Source organism: Ovis canadensis, chromosome 14, assembly GCF_042477335.2.
Source record: "Ovis canadensis isolate MfBH-ARS-UI-01 breed Bighorn chromosome 14, ARS-UI_OviCan_v2, whole genome shotgun sequence".
In the NCBI taxonomy this organism is placed as follows: domain Eukaryota; kingdom Metazoa; phylum Chordata; class Mammalia; order Artiodactyla; family Bovidae; genus Ovis; species Ovis canadensis.
In genome coordinates this window covers 66,102,543-66,119,315 of record NC_091258.1, presented here as the reverse complement: position 1 = coordinate 66,119,315, position 16,773 = coordinate 66,102,543, and the positions used below count along the sequence as shown (strand labels likewise).

Sequence of the window (16,773 nt, the reverse complement as noted above, 5' to 3'; positions counted from 1 at the left end):
GTCGTTAATTCATCAGTCCAATGCAATTCCCATTCCAATCTCAGTAGGAGTTCTCAGGGAACTAGCTAGAAAAGCAGCTACTAAAGTCCATCTAGAAGAGAAAATGGACAGGAACGGTAAAGACAGATTTGAAACTGAACAGAGGTGGAAGACTACCCTCATATGATATCAAAACATATCTAAATAAACAATTTGGCATGGAGGCAAGAAGCAGATATAGAGATCAATGAAATATAATAGAAATGTCAGAGATCGACCTGTGGATATATGGGAATTTGACAGATGACAACAGTGGAATATAAAAAAACAGGGAAAAGGACTGACTTTCTCTCTCTCTTTTTTTTGGGGGGTGGGTGCTGCTTGGCAGTGAGGCTTGTGGTATCTTAATTTTCTGACCTGGGAAGGAACTCAATCCCAGCAATGAAAGCGCTGATTCCTAACCTCTGCTGCTGCTGCTGCTAAGTTGCGTCAGTCGTGTCCGACTCTGTGCGACCCCATAGACGGAAGCCCACCAGGCTCCTCTGTCCCTGGGATTCTCCAGGCAAGAACACTGGAGTGGGTTGTCATTTCCTTCTCCAATGCATGAAAGTGAAAAGTGAAAGTGAAGTCGCTCAGTCCTGTCCGATTCTTAGCGACGCCATGGACTGTAGCCTACCAGGCTCCTCCACCCATGGGATTTCCCAGGCAAGAGTACTGGAGTGGGGTGCCATTGCCTTCTCTGTCTAACCTCTTCACCGCCAGGGAATTCCCAGAGCTGCCTTTTCAAATAAATGGTGTTGGGGACTTCCCTGATGGTTCAGTGGCTAAGACTCCACATTCCCAATGTAGGGGACCCTGGATGGGGAACTAGATCTCACATACCTCAATGAAGATAGAAGATCCTGAGTTATGCAACTAAGACCCAGCACAGCGAAATAAATTTAAAATAATAATAATAAAATAAATGGTACTGGGACAACTGCCTATATCCATCATAAATCCCTACTTTAACACATGTTCAAAAATAAGTCTCATGTGGACTCAACACAGAAAGAAAATCAAAACTAGGAAAGTGTTAAAAAAATGATAGCCTATATTTATGACCTCGGGGCATGCATGCCTCCATGGCAAGTCACTTCGATCGTGTCTGACTCTTTGCAGCCCTATGGACTGTAGCCCTGTGGACTGTGGCTCCTCTGTCCATGGGATTCTCTAGGCAAGAAAACGGGAGTGGGTTGCCATGCCCTCCTCCAGGGGCTCTTCCCGACCCAGGGATTGAACCCACGTCTCTTATGTCTCCTGCATTGGTAGGTGGGTTCTTTACCACTAGCATCACCTGGGAAGCCCCCTTGGGTATGGCAAGCCTCTTAAACATACCAAAAGTCAGGATAGACTAGATTGATAAATAGGTGCACATAAACTAAGAATTTCTGTGTGAGGAACATAAATAGATAAAATATAAAGTGCAAATTGGGAGGAAATGTTTGGAATATATGTAACTGACTAACAGGATTGGAATTCATAAAGCACTCCTGCAAATTAATAGTAATAAAAAAAGCATACAACCCCATTTTTAAAATGGGCAAAGGATATGAGCAACCAAGTCACAGAAAACAAAATATTTAAGGGCAATAAACTCACGAAAAAATGTTCTCTCTTCTTAGTAATCAGAGAGTTACAAGTTGGAACAGTGTGATACGATCTTTCAGGAAATGACTAATACTAACTCATCAACCAGGTCTCTGCTCAGATGTCCCTTCCTCTAGGAAGCTCTTCCTGGCCCTCGGGCTGGATTAGGTGTCCCTGTCCCCACCCTGCTCCCTGGCCCTCTGGGATCTCCATTCGAGCCCTGCTCACTCTGGGTCGCCCCTGTTGGGGAACCGGTCTGTCTCTCCAAATGCGTTGTGAGCTCCAGAAGAGCAGAGCGGGGCTGTCGTTATCCTTGGTTACCACTGTGTCACTAGCAGTGCCTCGCACAGAGCTAGGAACAGAGGAGGCGCTCTGGGATCATATGTGGAATTAAAGGATGAGTGAACGGGGAAACTGAGGCCAAGTCAATGACAGAACTGGGATTCAAACCCAAGTCTGTACAGAGAGAAGGAACCTAGTTTGATATGCTGCCATCTCTTCTCCTTTAAGCCTTGCCCAGAGCCCGGGCACACTAGAGGCGTTCAATAAGGGCACTGAAATCAAACGGCTTGGCAACCCAAGACGCTCAGGGCGAGAGGGCGACAGCTCTCTCCAACCCCAACCTCAGGACCATAGAGAGCTGCAGTCCTCCAGGACCATAGAGAGCTGCGCCAGGACCGCCCCTCTACTCTTTTGGGGAACGTCGGGAGCGGGCTACAGGGCTAGAGAGGCCGGAAGTGCGGCGAGCCAGGGGCCGCGCTGGCCGCGCGGGCGGTGGGAAGCCTCTATCTCCCTCCGGTCTTTTCCTCGCGGCTCGGGGGCAAGGAGGTGGGTCCTCGGGGAGCTAAGACAGCCGGGCTAGGGCGAGAGGGGTCGGGGGTGGAGACTGCCGGCGGCGATTGGCAGCTGCCAGTCAATCGGTACAGCGTCTAAGAGATTGAGGAGGTGGAGCGAGGGGAAGGCATCCAGGTGCGAGCCCTGGGGGCGGGGCGGACGGATGGTTGGGGATAGTGGTCGGGCCTGGCGAAAGGAAGGTGGGGAACTGTGAGGGCGGAAGAAAAGAAGGTTGGGGCCCTGGAGGGCGTGGCGAATGGAGAGTGTGGACCGGTAAGGGGCGGGGCAAGGCGGAGGGGGTGGCTGGCTGGGGCGGGGCCTTATAGAACCTGGCTCCTTCCCTGGGTGTCTGGAGCTGGACGCTATCGAGCCCCGGCGTTTTATTTTGCGGTTGGGGGGGTGTTGCGGGGGGCGGCGGGGGGCCGCGACTGTGACTGGAGGTGGCGGGGGGTGGTTTCTGCTGGGGAATGCCGATGTCTCATTGGCTCCCAACACCACGCCTTCGTTTTCAGGCCCCAGAAGGAGCTTGCGATGGACGAAGAGGGAGGACCCAAGCCCGCTGGCCCACCCACAAGGAAGAAATTCCTCATTCCTATGGACGAGGATGTGGTCCCTCCTCCTGGGGTAGGACTAGGAGATAGGGAACCTCTGAGAGGCTTGGGGGCGTTGATTAGGAGGAAGGGGCCTGTAGGACCCACGTGTGGGTTAGGAAATATTGGGGCCTGGGTCACCTTGAGAAGGCAGTCCTTTGACCTACGCAGGTCTCAGTTTCCCTGTCTGTAAAATGTCATAGGAGGGCTAAGGCAGAGTTAGAAAACCGATACCAAGGGGACTAGTTCTGGAATGTTTCACATGGTCAGCACCTGGGTTCTGCAAAAGCGTGAATTTATTGCTGAACTTTAAGAATTGGAAGGTTTTGCGATTTTGAAATAAGTCTGCACATCTAACATCTTCTGGTAAATAAAGGATCTGGCAGCACTGAGTTCTCAGCCCCACAGGAACACAATTGGCTGGTGCTAAGTACTGGCTGCCGCCTGTGTGCTATGAAGAAAAAGAAGGTGAGCTAAGGATGTACAGTGTGATGGGAAGGGAGAGCTACTTTGGATAGAACAGTCAAGGGAGGGCTTCTTGGAGGAGATGACGCCTTTGCTGAGATGTAAAAGAGGTGAGGGAGCCAGCTCTGTGATATGGGGTGGAAGGAAACAGCCAGTGCAAAGGCCCTGAGGTGAGAGAAAACCTGATGGATTTTAGGGCAGCAAGAAGGCCAGTGAGGCTGGAGTAGAGAAAATCAAGGAGGAGATAGAAAGTGAGATCTCTGAGGTGAGGGGGCAGGGACAGCTCTTTAAAAGTCTGGAGGGCTGTGGTGACAGCTTCGGCTTTTACTCTAAGGCAGGAGCTGTCTCGGGGCTCTGAGCAGAGGAGGGGCGTGGTATGACTCAGTGTGGGGAGCAGATGAGGGGGTTAGGGCCAGTGAGGGAACTGGTGAGGAGGTGACTGCAGTGGCCCGAGGGAGAGAAGATGGTGGCTGGGACCAGGGTGGCAGTGGCCGAGGAGGGGAAGAAGTGGCTGGATTCAGACTTCAGGCGCCCTCTCACATCCCTTCCCACAGGCCAAGCCTTTATTCAGATCCACACGGAGCCTGCCCACCGTGGAGACCTCACCCCCGCCAGGCCCTCAGACCTATGCTGAGTATGCCCTCTCTGGACCTCCAGGTGGGGCTGAAGCCACACGCCCGGTGGGGCCAGAACCCCTGGCAGGAGAGACCCCCAACCAGGCCCCCAAACCAGGAGCAAAATCCAATAGCATCATTGTGAGCCCCCGGCAGGTGAGGACGGGAATGGAGAAGTGGGACTTTGGACTTTCTGGTGGGGAATGCATTTTTAAGGAGGGCTTTCTGGTTGGCAAGGAAGGTCTGAGTTTCACCCGTTGTGCTCTCAACAGTGCCCTTCATCCATTCAGCTAGTGTGTGTGGGTTGAGGATGCCCCTTGTCCTAGTCCTTTTGGGCTGTTCTAACAAAAATACCGTAGACTCGTAGCTTAAAGAGTGAACATTTATTTCTCACAGTTCTGGAGTCTGGGAAGCCCAAGATCAGGGGGCTGGCAGGTTCCATGTCTAGTGAGGACCTGCTTCCTGGTTCATAGCCAGCTGTCTTCTCACTGTGTCCTCACAGCTTCAGAAGGGCCGAGGAGCTCCTGGAGTCTCTTTTATAGAAACGCTAATCCCATTCATGACACTTCCGCCTTCATGACCTTGTCACTTGCCTTTACCTCCTAATAAAGAATCTGCCTGCAATGCAGGAGCCGCAGGTTCGATCCCTGGCTTGGGAAGATCCCCTGGAGGAGGGCATGGCAATCCACTCTAGTATTCTTGCCTGGAGAATCCTATGGACAGAGGAGCCTGCAGGGCTACAGCTCTTGGGGTCGCACAGAGCTGGACACGACTGAAGTGGCGCAGCACACAGCATGAACTGTCACATTGGGGGTTGGAATTTTGCCCATGAATTTTGGGGAGACACAGACATTCAGTCCCTAATGCCCCAACTCTTTTTTAAAAAATGATATTTATATACATATTTATTTGGCTGCACCAGGTCTTAGTTGCAGCAGGTGGGATCTGGCTCTCTGACCAGAAATTGAATCCAGGGCCCCTGCATTAGGAGCTCAGAATCTTAAACCCTGGATCACCAGGAAAGTCCTGCCCCAACTGTTCTGGTTGGAGGTGTGACTGTATTCATGCAGCTACATCTGCTGACCCCAGTTTTGTCCATTTATTCAAAAACTATTGAACACAGGCCCAAGTTTGAATCCCGCTCTGCCACACTGTAGCTGTGTCTTCCTGGGCAGGTGACTTAGCCCCTCTGAGCCACTCATAATCTTCACAGGTGGTTAGTTTACCTGATGCTGCCCTAGGCTCTCTGTCCTTGATGGGGCTGGCATTTTGGAGGGAGAGCAGCAGTACATGATGATAATAGTAAGATCCAAGAACATGAAACGATGCTCAAAATCGTGAGCCAGCGGGGAAATACGAGCCAAAACCACAGTGAGATACCACTTCGTACCCACGGGGATGGCTCGAATCAAAAGCATAGACGATACCAAGGATGGGGAGGGTGTGGAGGACCTGGAATCCTCGTACACTGCTGGTGGGAATATGAAACGGTGCAGCCACTTTGGAAAACAGTCTGGCAGCTCCTCAAATGTGTAAACAGAGTTACCATATGGCCCAGCAATTCCGCCTCTAGGATATAGGTATATCCTAGGTATATACATTTGGGTTTTATATCCTAGGTATATACTGGGTATATACCTTTGAGTTTATATTTTACATTGTTTGTGAAAATGCTGCTGTGAACATTTAGGTACCAGTGTTTGTGTGGACATGTTTCCAGTTCTCTTGGGTATTTATCTAGGTGTAGATTGGCTGGGTCATGTGGCAACACTGTGCTTAGCTTTCTCAGGCACCCCCAAACTGTCTTCCAAAAGGCTGCACCACTTTACGGTCCCACCAGCCTTGGATGAAGGTTGCATTTCTGCCATATCCGCCCCACCTGTCATTGTTGGTCTTTTGGATTTTGGCCATTCTAGGAGGGTGTGAAGTGGACAGAACAATCCTTTAAAAATTAAAATCGGATCCTGCCTCTGCCTTACCCAAAGCCCTTCCATGACTCCTGGCATCTCAGATCAGGATGCCCCAGGGCTGCAGACCCTTCCCACACCAGCTTCTCTGACCACACACCACCACCCCGCTCCCCCGACAAGAGCAAATCCACACCCTCATTCGAGCCAAATTCCACTTCCCTTGGTGATTACATGTCCATCCTCCAGGTACTTTTTGGGAGGGCAATGTGCTCGGTCTCTGTTGCTGCACACAGGCTTTCTCTAGTTGTGGGAAGTGGGGGCTCTCTAGTTGTGATCTGTGGGCTTCTCATTGAGATGGCCTCTCTCGTTGCAGAGTGCAGGCTCTAGGGCGCATGGGCTTTAGTAGCTGCGGCCCGGGGGCTCGGTAGCTGTGGCTCCCAGGCTCTAGAGCGCAGGCTTGATCATTGTGGTCGTTGTGGCGCAGGCGCTTAGTTGCTCCTCTAGGCTCTGGGGAATCTTCCCAGACCAGGGATTGAACCCGCATCTCCTGCATTGGCAGGAAGATTCTTTACCACCGAGCTTCCAGGGAAGTCCCCCAAGATGCCTTTGTTTAACGTCTGTATCCCCCACAGGGGCCGGGATCTGTGTCCTCTTGGTCAGACTTAGACACAAAGCGGGTTCTCAGATACCTATAAATAGATCAGCGCTTGACTTGCTCAGAGTATTTCCATCTTGGGTAGAGTGTGAGGTAGAGAGTAGAGTGTGAGGGGGTGTTTAGAGGGAGGCGTCTGCTCAGCAGATGCCAGGGGTCTAACCCTATGGAGGGTCACAGACACCGTGAGGAGCTTCCTCCTGAGGGCAGTGGGGAGCCAGAGCAGGGCTTAGAGCAGGGAAAGGGCAGGTTTGTGCTTTAGGAAGAGCTGTCTGGCTCCTGTTTGGAGGGTAGCCAGGAGGGGCAGGGGACCAGGAAGAGCCGTGGCACTGGAAGGGGAGGCATTTCTGGGGGATGCTTAGAAGCTAGGTGTCCCACTTGGGGGAGGGGAGGGAGAGGGTAGCCCTGGGTCTCTGGATGGTGGGGTCATCCCTGAGTTGGGGCTGGGAGGGGTAGCAGGTATGGGGGACAGTGAGGTAGACACCTGGGGACAGGTGTCCAGTGGGCCACAGGACACATAAACGGGCTGGGAGAGAAGACTGAGCCCGAGAGAGATCCAGGGACCCTTAGGTTAAGGCTGAGGGCTAGGGAAGGCTTCCCTGGTGGGTCAGTGGTAGAGAATCCACTTGCCAATGCAGGAGACGTGAGTTCCATCCCTGGCTCAGGAAGATCCCCGGAGAAGGAATTGGCCACCCACTCCAGTATTCTTGCCTGGGAAATCCACCAGAGAAGCCTGTCGGGCTATGACTGAAGCGACTAAAGAATAGGGCCCGGGAGGAGGGGCCTAGGTCAGAGCCCCAGCACCAAGAATATTCTGGGCTGAGGAGGGGTGGATCTGGGGAGAGGAGGAGAGCAGAGCTGGAGAAGCCCCCAGTGCAATGCAGGAGGAGGGTGGGGAGGGGCAGAGCAGAGGCAGGAGCAGAGGCGGGAGGAGGGCCCTGGGGTGGCGGTGGGTGCGGTGGTCCCAGGGCCCCCCTGCTAATGGCTTCATTCCTCCGTCTGCCCAGAGGGGCAACCCCGTGCTGAGGTTCGTGCGCAACGTGCCCTGGGAGTTTGGGGATGTGCTCCCCGACTACGTGCTGGGCCAGAGCACCTGTGCCCTCTTCCTCAGGTGAGCCCTGGGGCCGCCCGCCCTCCAGACGGCCTGAGAGGGGGGTGCTCTGGGTGTTCTGGGCTGTCGGGGGTGAGGGGGAGCCCCCGGGCACAGCCCTGTCACCTCTGGGCCTTGATGTGACCCCATGGAGGAGGCGGAGATCTTGGCCCTTAAATGCCCAGCACAAGAGCAGAGGTCCCAGGCCCAAGGGAGGAGAGGCTGGGGGCCAGAACTCCTGCCTCTGAGGGAGGCAGGGGCCTCATGCTGCAGACCCTCAGAACTGGAGCCAAGGTTTCGGTAAGCTTCACCAGTTAAACAGGTTTCCCCCCTCCACTCCTGGGGGCCCTTCTCCAGACAGAGCCAGACAGGGGAAGTGAAACTTCTTAAGTTCTGTCCTCCCTGTGGGGTATAGAGCTGGTGGCTGCTGGGCAGAGACGCCCCTTTGTTCCTGGGTGGCAAAGCTGTCCCACCTCTCCCTGCCAGCACCCTCAGAGGCCAAAGCAGGCAGTCCCGGGGGCGGGTAGGTGGGCCCTGCTTCCGCAGAGCAGCTGTGCAGCGCCCCACGACCCTAACCCCCGGGGAATGAGCACTCTCCAGGGTCTCTGTGCTCCACCTGAAACCCAGAGGTCTTCTCTTCCTTGGTGAAGAGTCTGGGGGTCCACCCTTCCAGGGAGCCAGAGTCACTGCCAGGCCCCGCTGCGCTCCCTTCTTGAAGGGTGACCTTGGGCAAGACACTTAACCTCTCTGAGCCTCAGAACCCGGCAAGCCTGTCTGCCTCAGTCTCCAAGCCCTCCAGCCAGAGGGAAGAAGGAGGGCTTCTGGGGTGTCTCAGCCCCTCCCAACCTCCCTCCCTCTCTCCTCACCTCCCAGCCTCCGCTACCACAACCTCCACCCAGACTACATCCACCAGCGGCTACAGAGCCTGGGAAAGAGCTATGCCCTGCGGGTCCTGCTCGTCCAGGTGGATGTGGTAAGCAGGGGTCACTCCTCTGGGCCTCAGTGTCCCCATCTGTGAAATGGGGAGCCTTGGGCCTCCTGGTTGCCACGTGGGTGTTGAGTCCTTTCCAAGGAGGAATGCAAGTCGGAACCTCAGTAGGGAGTTTCTTATCTGAGCTGCAACCTGTGTTGGCGAGGAGATGGGATAGTCAGATTACCCATCTCTCCTTCCGCACCACCCCGCCTTCATCCAGGCTCAGTCCTCTGCCACCTAAATACTTCTTGAACCCATTTCTTTCTCTCTGTCCTCACAGCCCCACCCTGATCCAGGCCCTTGCTTTTCCTGCCTGGGTTTGCCCCAGCCTCTTCTCATCTCTTGTCCTCCAGCTTTGCCCCTCTGCAAGCAGAAGGCTCTTCAAGCACACAGACCCGCGGTCCAAACCCCCTACAGCTCCTCAGTGCCCTGTGTGAAGCCCTGCATGACCCAATCCCTGCCCTACTCTCCCAGCTCATCTCTCAGCTTCCAGCGATCACCCTTGCATTTCATATCTTCCATCCCATAGCAGTGGATTTTATTTCTTCAAGCCTTCTTTCCCTTTCCTTCGTTTGCACACACTGTTCCCCTGTCTGAAATTCTCTTTTCTGCTGTCCTTTGTTACCCTCACTCCTCATCCTCCTTCAGGTCTCAGCTCAGATGTCCCCTCCTCCAGGAAGCCCCCCCCTGATCCCCCCGGAACAACAGATGCTCCTCTGGCTTCTCCACCTCAGCCCTGGGCACTCTGGGTCATCACTGTCTAGGGATGGGTCTGTCCCCCGCATCAGACTGTGAGTCCCCAGAAGACAGCATCAGGGCTGGCCTGGTCACTGCTGGGTCCTGGGACTGCCCTGCCCGGGTCAGGCCCCCCATCGGAGAATAGGGAGTGTCAGTTGAGTGAAAGGCTCTTGGCTTCCTAAGGTGCTCAGCTTTTAAGACTCTTTACTTGCTTTCTCCCAGATCCCTCATTCTGGTTTTCTTCTCTCAGAAAGATCCTCAGAAGGCCCTCAAGGAGCTGGCTAAGATGTGCATCCTGGCCGACTGCACCCTGATCCTTGCCTGGAGGTGAGATGGAGGCTCCCCCTCAGGTCAGGCTCCATCCCGAGAGCTCTTCCCCCTTCTGCCCCCAGACCTTCCTTCTTCCTCCCAGGAATGTCCTGTGTGAGCCTGGTCCAGGCACTGCCTCTCTGGGCTTCAATTTCTTTTTAAAAATATTTTATTTATTATTTATATATTTTTGGCTATGCTGGGTCTTTGTTGCTGCACGCGGGCTTTCTCTACTTGCAGCGATGGAGCGAGCAGGGGCGGCTCGCTGGTTGTGGTGCGTGGGCCTCTTACTGCGGTGGCTTCTCTTGCTGTGGAGCTCGGGCTTTAGAGCTCATAGGCTCAGTAGTTGTGGCACACAGGCTTAGTTGCCCTGAGACACGTGGGATCTTCGTTCCCCGACCAGGTATCAAATCCGTGCCCCCTGCATTGGCAGGCAGATTCTTAACCACTGGACCACCAGGAGAGCCCCTGGGCTTCAATTTCTTTATCTATAAACCATGGTCTTAATATCTTTCTTACAGGGTTGTAGGCACAAAAGAAGGTGACGTAGATGAAATTCCCAGGACCATGCTAGGCACTTATGAGTTAGACATAAAACTTGGCTGAATAATTAATTCCCAGTCTAGGTTTATAAAGACCATTTTGATTGGTTCTCCACAGGAAAAAGAGATCCCTTCCTCACACCATAATCAGAACGAAGTCTTGATGATTATAGACATAAAAAGAAAAACTACAGTGAAATTATAAGAAATCATATATATATATATGGCTTCTCTGGTAGCTCAGCTGGTAAAGAATCCACCTGCAATGCAGGAGACCCTGGTTTGATCCCTCGGTTGGGAAGATCCCCTGGAGAAGGGAACAGCTACCCACTCCAGTGCTCTGGCCTGGAGAATTCCATGGACTGTATATAGGTCATGCAGTCACAAAGAGTTAGACAACTGAGCGACTTTGACTTTCATATCTGTCTATCTATCTATCTATATATAATGTTCTTGTGCTGAGAAAGGTTTTCAAAGCAAGACTCAAAACCCAGAAGCCATAAAGAAAAAGTCTGGCTGATTTGAGAAAATTAAAATTTTAAATTGCTGGAGAGTAAGTGATACTCTGCCGCTGCTAAGTCGCTTCAGTCGTGTCTGACTCTGTGCGACCCCAGAGACGGCAGCCCACCAGGCTCCCCTGTCCCTGGGATTCTCCAGGCAAGAACACTGGAGTGGGCTGCCATTTCCTTCTCCAATGCATGAAAGTGAAAAGTGAAAGTGAAGTCGCTCAGTCGTGTCGGACTCTTTGCGACCCCATGGACTGCAGCCCACCAGGCTCCTCCATCCATGAGATTTTCCAGGCAAGAGCACTGGAGTGGGTGCCATTGCCTTCTCTGAGTGATACTCTAGACAAAGTTAAAAGACAAGTGACACACTAAGAGGAAATACTTGCTATGCATAACAAAAAGACTTAAGATCCCTAATTTACTTTTCTTTTTAAAGGAAACTTTATTTATGGATTTGTTTTTGGCAGTGCTGGGTCTTCGTTGCTGTTTGCAGACTTTGTCTAGTTGTGGCAAGTGGTGGCTTCTCGTTGCAGAGCGCAGGCTCCAGGGTGCTCCAGCTTCAGTAGTTGTGGCTCAAGGCCCTTCAGTAATTGCATTTCCTGGGCTCTAGAGTTCGGGCTCAGTAGTTGTGGCGTACGGGCTTAGTTGCTCTGAGGCATGTGAAATCTTCCTGGACCAGGGATCGAACCTGTGTACCCTGCGTTGGCAGACGGATTCTTATCCACTGCGCCACCAGGGAAGTCCTAAGATCCCTAATTTATATGTTTACATATAATGTTATATTTATACAGTTCAAAATATTTACATGTTTACATTCACAGGAATGTATTTAAACATGTATCATGTATTTATATATAGAAAGGACCTCCTACAAACCGGTAAGAAAAATAGCCCAGGAGCTCCCTGGTGGCCTAGTGGTGAGGGGATCCTGGGCTTTCACTGCAGTGGCCTGGGTTCAGTCCCTGGTTGAGGAACTGAAATCCTGCAAGCCATGCAGTGTTGCCCAAAAAAAAGCCCGAAGTCTAAAGCAGGGTGTCAAGAAGGCATGAAAAAACTGTCAGCCATACAGCTTGTCAGGAAATGTCAATTTTCAAAGAACAAGGTGTTATTTTTCACCCATTAATTTGGTGAAAACGTCAAGAAACGGGCACCTGCATGTTTGGTTAGCAGGAGACTTGACTGGGGATTAAAGCAGAAAATAGTCATACTCTTTAACGCACTTCTTCATCCTGTGAGTCTCCTCCACTCCTCAGGTTTAGCTCAGTTCTGACACTCTCTTAGAGATAAGCTTGGATCCCGCAGGTTAATGGCTCACAGAGCTACCCATCCCACACACGCTGCAGGCGCCAGTCGCAAGCCCAGGGAATCACCTGTGCTCTGAGCAGTGGCTGCAGGTCAAGACCTCCAATGACCCTTCCTCAGGTTTGATTATTTTGCTAGCACGGTTCTCAGGACTCAGGGAAACACTTATATTTACCAGTTCATTACAGGATACACTAAAGGATACAAACAGGTACACAGGGCAAGGTCTGCGAGGGTCCTGAGCATAGCAGCTCCTGTCCCCGGGAGCTGGGTCTGTGTCACCCTCCCGGTGTGGATGTGTTTGCCAGCCTGGAGCTCCCGAAATCCCAGGATCAGAGTTGAGATTCTATGGCGGCTTCTCACACAGGCATGGTCACTCATTAACTCCATTTCCAGCCCCTCTCCCCTTGAGGATTGAGGGTGGGGTGGGAAATTCCAAGCTTCTAATCCTGGCTTGGGCTTTCCAGTTATCAGCCCCCCATCTAGGAGCCACCCAGGGTCACCTCTGTGGAACAGAGGAAGCCCTTGGTGATCTTATCACTTGGGAATTTACAGGGGTTTGGAGCTCTGTGTCAGAAACAGGGACAGACACCAGTATATATTTTCTGTTAGCTCATGGAAGCCTTTTCAGACTGGCTTCTTGAAGGTTTCTCCATGTCTTTTTTAAAATTCCCTTGGCTACATGGGGTCTTAGTTGTGGCATGCAGGCTCTTTTAGTTGACGCATGGGGGATAATTAGTTCAGGATGCAAACTCTTAGTTGCATGTGAGCTCTAGTTCCCTGATCAGGGATTGAACCTGGGGCCCCTGTATTGGGAGCTCGGAGTCTTAGCCACTGGACCACCAGGGAAGTTCCCCTCCACGTCTTTTCACATCTTGGTAGTTCCTTTGCTATCACTTTACTACTCACTGTCTGAACCCACATTCTTTTTCTGCTGTGTAGCATGCTCCCTGTAGCCCCCTGTTGGTGGACACTTGGCTGACTCCAGGGTTTGGCTGTTACAGCAATACTCCCACTACTGCCCCCAACCCCAGGGATGGGCTTTGAGGCCAAAGGGTACATGTATTTGTCATTCTGTGTCCTCCCTAGGGCTGTGTCACCGCTATACTTTTTGACTGCTTAGAAAAATGTGCTTATGTATTAGTTATATATTAAAACAGAAGCAAGTATGAAAAATTGCTCTCTCTTTACTGTGGGAAGTAGCACAGTGGCGTATGGGGAGCCCGGCTGTGTGATCTTGGGCAAGTGACTCAACCCCACTCGTCTGTTTCCCCCCTCCATTGTCACGGATTGAAAATAACTGCCTTACAAGATCTCTCAAGAAGCTTCTGAAGATAAAGGGCTTTGGTCAGTGTCTGGAATGCGGCTAGGCCCGCACACGGGGAATATTTCCCATGTCTTTATATCCAAACTGGGGAATATTTTGGACCCATTAAGTCAATGTGGTCGAGGGACTTGCCTAGTGCTTCAGTGGCTGAGACTCCGTGTTCCCAAGGCAGGGGGCCCAGGTTCGATCCCTGAACTAGTCAGGGAACTAAATACCACATGCTGCAACTGAAGATCCTACCTGCTGCAACTAAGACCTGGTGCAGACAAATAAAAGACAGAAATAGTTTTTTAAAAGTAAGTGGGGTCGAGCTCTGTCTTCCGATGTGGAAGAATGTCCTCATTGTACTGGGGAAACAAAAGTGAAAGTGAGGAAGTGGAGACAGCCTGTCCTGAACAAATGATTAAGAACAATAACAGCCCCCTCTGCGACTAGAGCAAAAGCAACAAAGCACACAGAAAGACACAGAATTGTAAAAAGGAGTATTCTTTTGAGAATATAAATCAGTGTTTAATCAACAAACATTGTCCTCTAGCTAGACTTTGAAGGCTAAGAAAATGCCTCAAGACAAACACTTGAGGAAAAAGGCCAGCTTTTTCCTGGTGTGAATAAACTTGGGTTCCTCTATTCTGCACACAGACAGGCCCATTTAGTGATTTAGTTGGTTCAGCTACTTTTGAGACAGTTAATTACATGTCAGAAAAACCCAGTGCCTAATGGAAACATGAATGGTGACTGTGAGGTTAGTTGCAGCAGTCAGCTTCTAGAACTTTCCTTTTGAAGGTGTGCTGCATATAAAACCTCCCTCCCAGAATAGCTAACATTTCTTAAATACGCTTCTAAGCACCAGGCATGGCACTTAAGAGTGTGGACTTGTTTAACTGTCATTAGTATCCACTCCTCTTCCCTAGTGGCTCAGTTGGTAAAGAATATGCCTGCAATGCAGGAGACTGGGGTTCAATCTCTGGGTCGGGAAGATTCCCTGAAGGGTATGGCAACCCACTCCAGTATTCTTGCCTGGAGAATCCCATGGACACAGGAGACTAGCGGGCTACAGTCCATAGGGTTGGAAAGAGTCGGACATGACTGAGCGACTAACACTTAGAACTTAGCATCCACCCCACTTGACAGGTGAGGCAACCAAGGCCCAGAGAGATGAAAATTGTTGGCCCAGGGTAACTCAGGTGGGAAGTGGGGCCTGAACCCCACTGGTCAGGCTCTCAAGCTATGGCCCTTAGCCACATGTCTTAGAAAAGACCTGTCAAGATGTGCCTGCCCAGCAGGGGTTACCGCCAGGGGGCATTTAGGCAAGGTTAAGAACATTCATTTCTCTATATTAAAAGTTTGGAATTCTAGCATCAGCAAATGAAATTAATGTAAAACATGACCCCCCTGCCCTCTTCCCCTGACCCGAATGTCTCTCACCCCAGCCCCGAGGAGGCCGGACGGTACCTGGAGACTTACAAGGCCTACGAGCAGAAGCCGGCCGATCTCCTGATGGAGAAGCTGGAGCAGGACTTCGTTTCCCGGGTGAGGCACCTTCCCCTCCCTGCCTGGGCCTCCCCCTACCTCCTTCTGGGGGTCTGAGCTGCAATCCTGATCTCAAGTCACACCTCTCCCCCCTCAACCACACCCTCAGCTTCCAGTCACTTCTGCCCCAACAGCAGCTAGCAGGGTCTTCCTAAGCCTGCTTTCTTCAGCTCAAAACCCTTGGGTGGGGACTTCCCTGCTGGTCCAGTGGCTAAGCCTCCAAGCTCCAATGCAGGGGGCCTGGGTTTGATCCCTGGTCGGGGAACTAGATCCCACATGCCACAACTAAGAGTTTTAGAGCCACAACTAAACCTCCTGCGCGCCACAACTAACACTTGGCATAGCCAAATAAGTAAATATTAAACAAATAAGCAAACACCCAAACCCTCCCATGGTTCCCAGTGCCCCCACCACTCTCTCCAAGGTCCTGCCTGTTTGACCCAGCAGCCCCATCTACCCCCTACCTCCTCATTATGTCACTTCTGTGTCCATTCCTGTTCTTCTGTTGATTAGTTGCCTGATCTGGTCTTTCCCTTATCTCAGCTCCAATGTTTCCTTCTCCAGGAAGTCTTCCGGGATCCCCAGGTCAGGTCAAGTGCCCCCACTGGGCTCCCTCAGCCCTGCCCATCTGGGTCACTGTGTCTGGAACTGATCTCCCTCTCACAGTGGACTAGGAGCTCCAGGAGGGCAGGGCTGGGGCTGTCTCGGACCTGCCGTGTCCCCAGCACCACCAAACACTCAGGGAGTACTCAGAGAATATTTGCTGAATGAACTGAATTGGGGCTCCAACGATAGGGTAATGGAGGATGCCCCCAGCCACCCTTGTGCAGGGTGTTGTGAAAACCCCCATTTTTCGAAAATGTAGGCCCAGAGAAGTTAGTTCCCATGCCCAGGGTCTCACAGGAAGAAGGCAGTGGGGCCTGGTGTTGAACTCGGGTCCAACTTCAGAGCCTACAGTCTTCCCTGGGGCAGAACCAGCTCAAGATAAATGACTTTTATCTTCTCATCCCATGACCAGCACCCTCTCAGCTAGTTGGGGATCACTGAGATGACCTTTTAATCATCAAAACACGTAATCAAAAAACACACCCCCAAAGCATTCCTGAACGCTTCCTGCATGCAGAGCAGTCTAGGGACACAGCAGTGGCCCAGTGCCGCCCTCAGAGGCTCAGTCTTGGTTTCCTTTCTTCTCCCACCTCTGCCCCCCTCTCCTTTCCCTCCAGGTGACTGAATGTCTGACCACCGTCAAGTCAGTCAACAAAACGGACAGTCAGACCCTCCTGACTACTTTTGGGGTGAGGAACAATTCCCATGCGCCGACTGACATTTCTACCTGCTTTGCTTTTCGAGGAAGCTGCCCACCTATTTCCTTCTACCTCCTAGTGCCCCCTCCCCATCCTTCTTGCCTCCCCCACCTCCTGCAGGATCTCCCTGCCCTCCAGGAATATTGTACACCCATCGAGCAGCTGGGGGCAGGGGAGGTTTGGGGTTTACCTCCCCTGACCATTCGCTTCTACCTTCCTCAGTCTCTGGAACAGCTCATAGCTGCATCCCGGGAAGATCTGTCCTTGTGCCCAGGTCTGGGACCCCAGAAGGTAAGAGCCTGGGGAAATGGGCTTGAGGGGCTAAGGGCAGGAGGGAGCCCCAAAGAAATGGGACCGCAGATTCCAAAGTTCTGAGGTTTCAGAAGGCCCAGAGAGGGTGGGAACCAGCCCAACCTCACATAGCCAGTCTGGGATAGAATCTAGATCTGACCACTTCTCTGCTCGCCCCCACAATGTCC

The 16,773-nt window shown here is 52.1% G+C and overlaps 1 protein-coding gene across 13 annotated transcripts in view; it reads left to right on the top strand.

The window, feature by feature from the left end:
* Positions 1–16,773, top strand: part of ERCC1 (ERCC excision repair 1, endonuclease non-catalytic subunit) — a 54,525-nt gene that overhangs the window by 37,543 nt on the left and 209 nt on the right. For 9 of the 13 annotated variants that reach the window (XM_069549169.1, XM_069549171.1, XM_069549172.1 and 6 more), the window contains 8 exons: positions 2,955–3,066; positions 4,052–4,267; positions 7,681–7,784; positions 8,637–8,736; positions 9,725–9,801; positions 14,891–14,990; positions 16,214–16,285; positions 16,517–16,585. In XM_069549169.1, the coding sequence (XP_069405270.1) occupies positions 2,974–3,066; positions 4,052–4,267; positions 7,681–7,784; positions 8,637–8,736; positions 9,725–9,801; positions 14,891–14,990; positions 16,214–16,285; positions 16,517–16,585 (831 nt within the window). In that variant the 5' untranslated portion in view covers positions 2,955–2,973. Of the gene's footprint in view, positions 1–2,327; positions 2,716–2,740; positions 2,833–2,954; positions 3,067–4,051; positions 4,268–7,680; positions 7,785–8,636; positions 8,737–9,724; positions 9,802–14,890; positions 14,991–16,213; positions 16,286–16,516; positions 16,586–16,773 lie in introns of those variants that run through there. The other 4 variants (XM_069549168.1, XM_069549176.1, XM_069549167.1 and 1 more) reach the window with 4 other exon arrangements.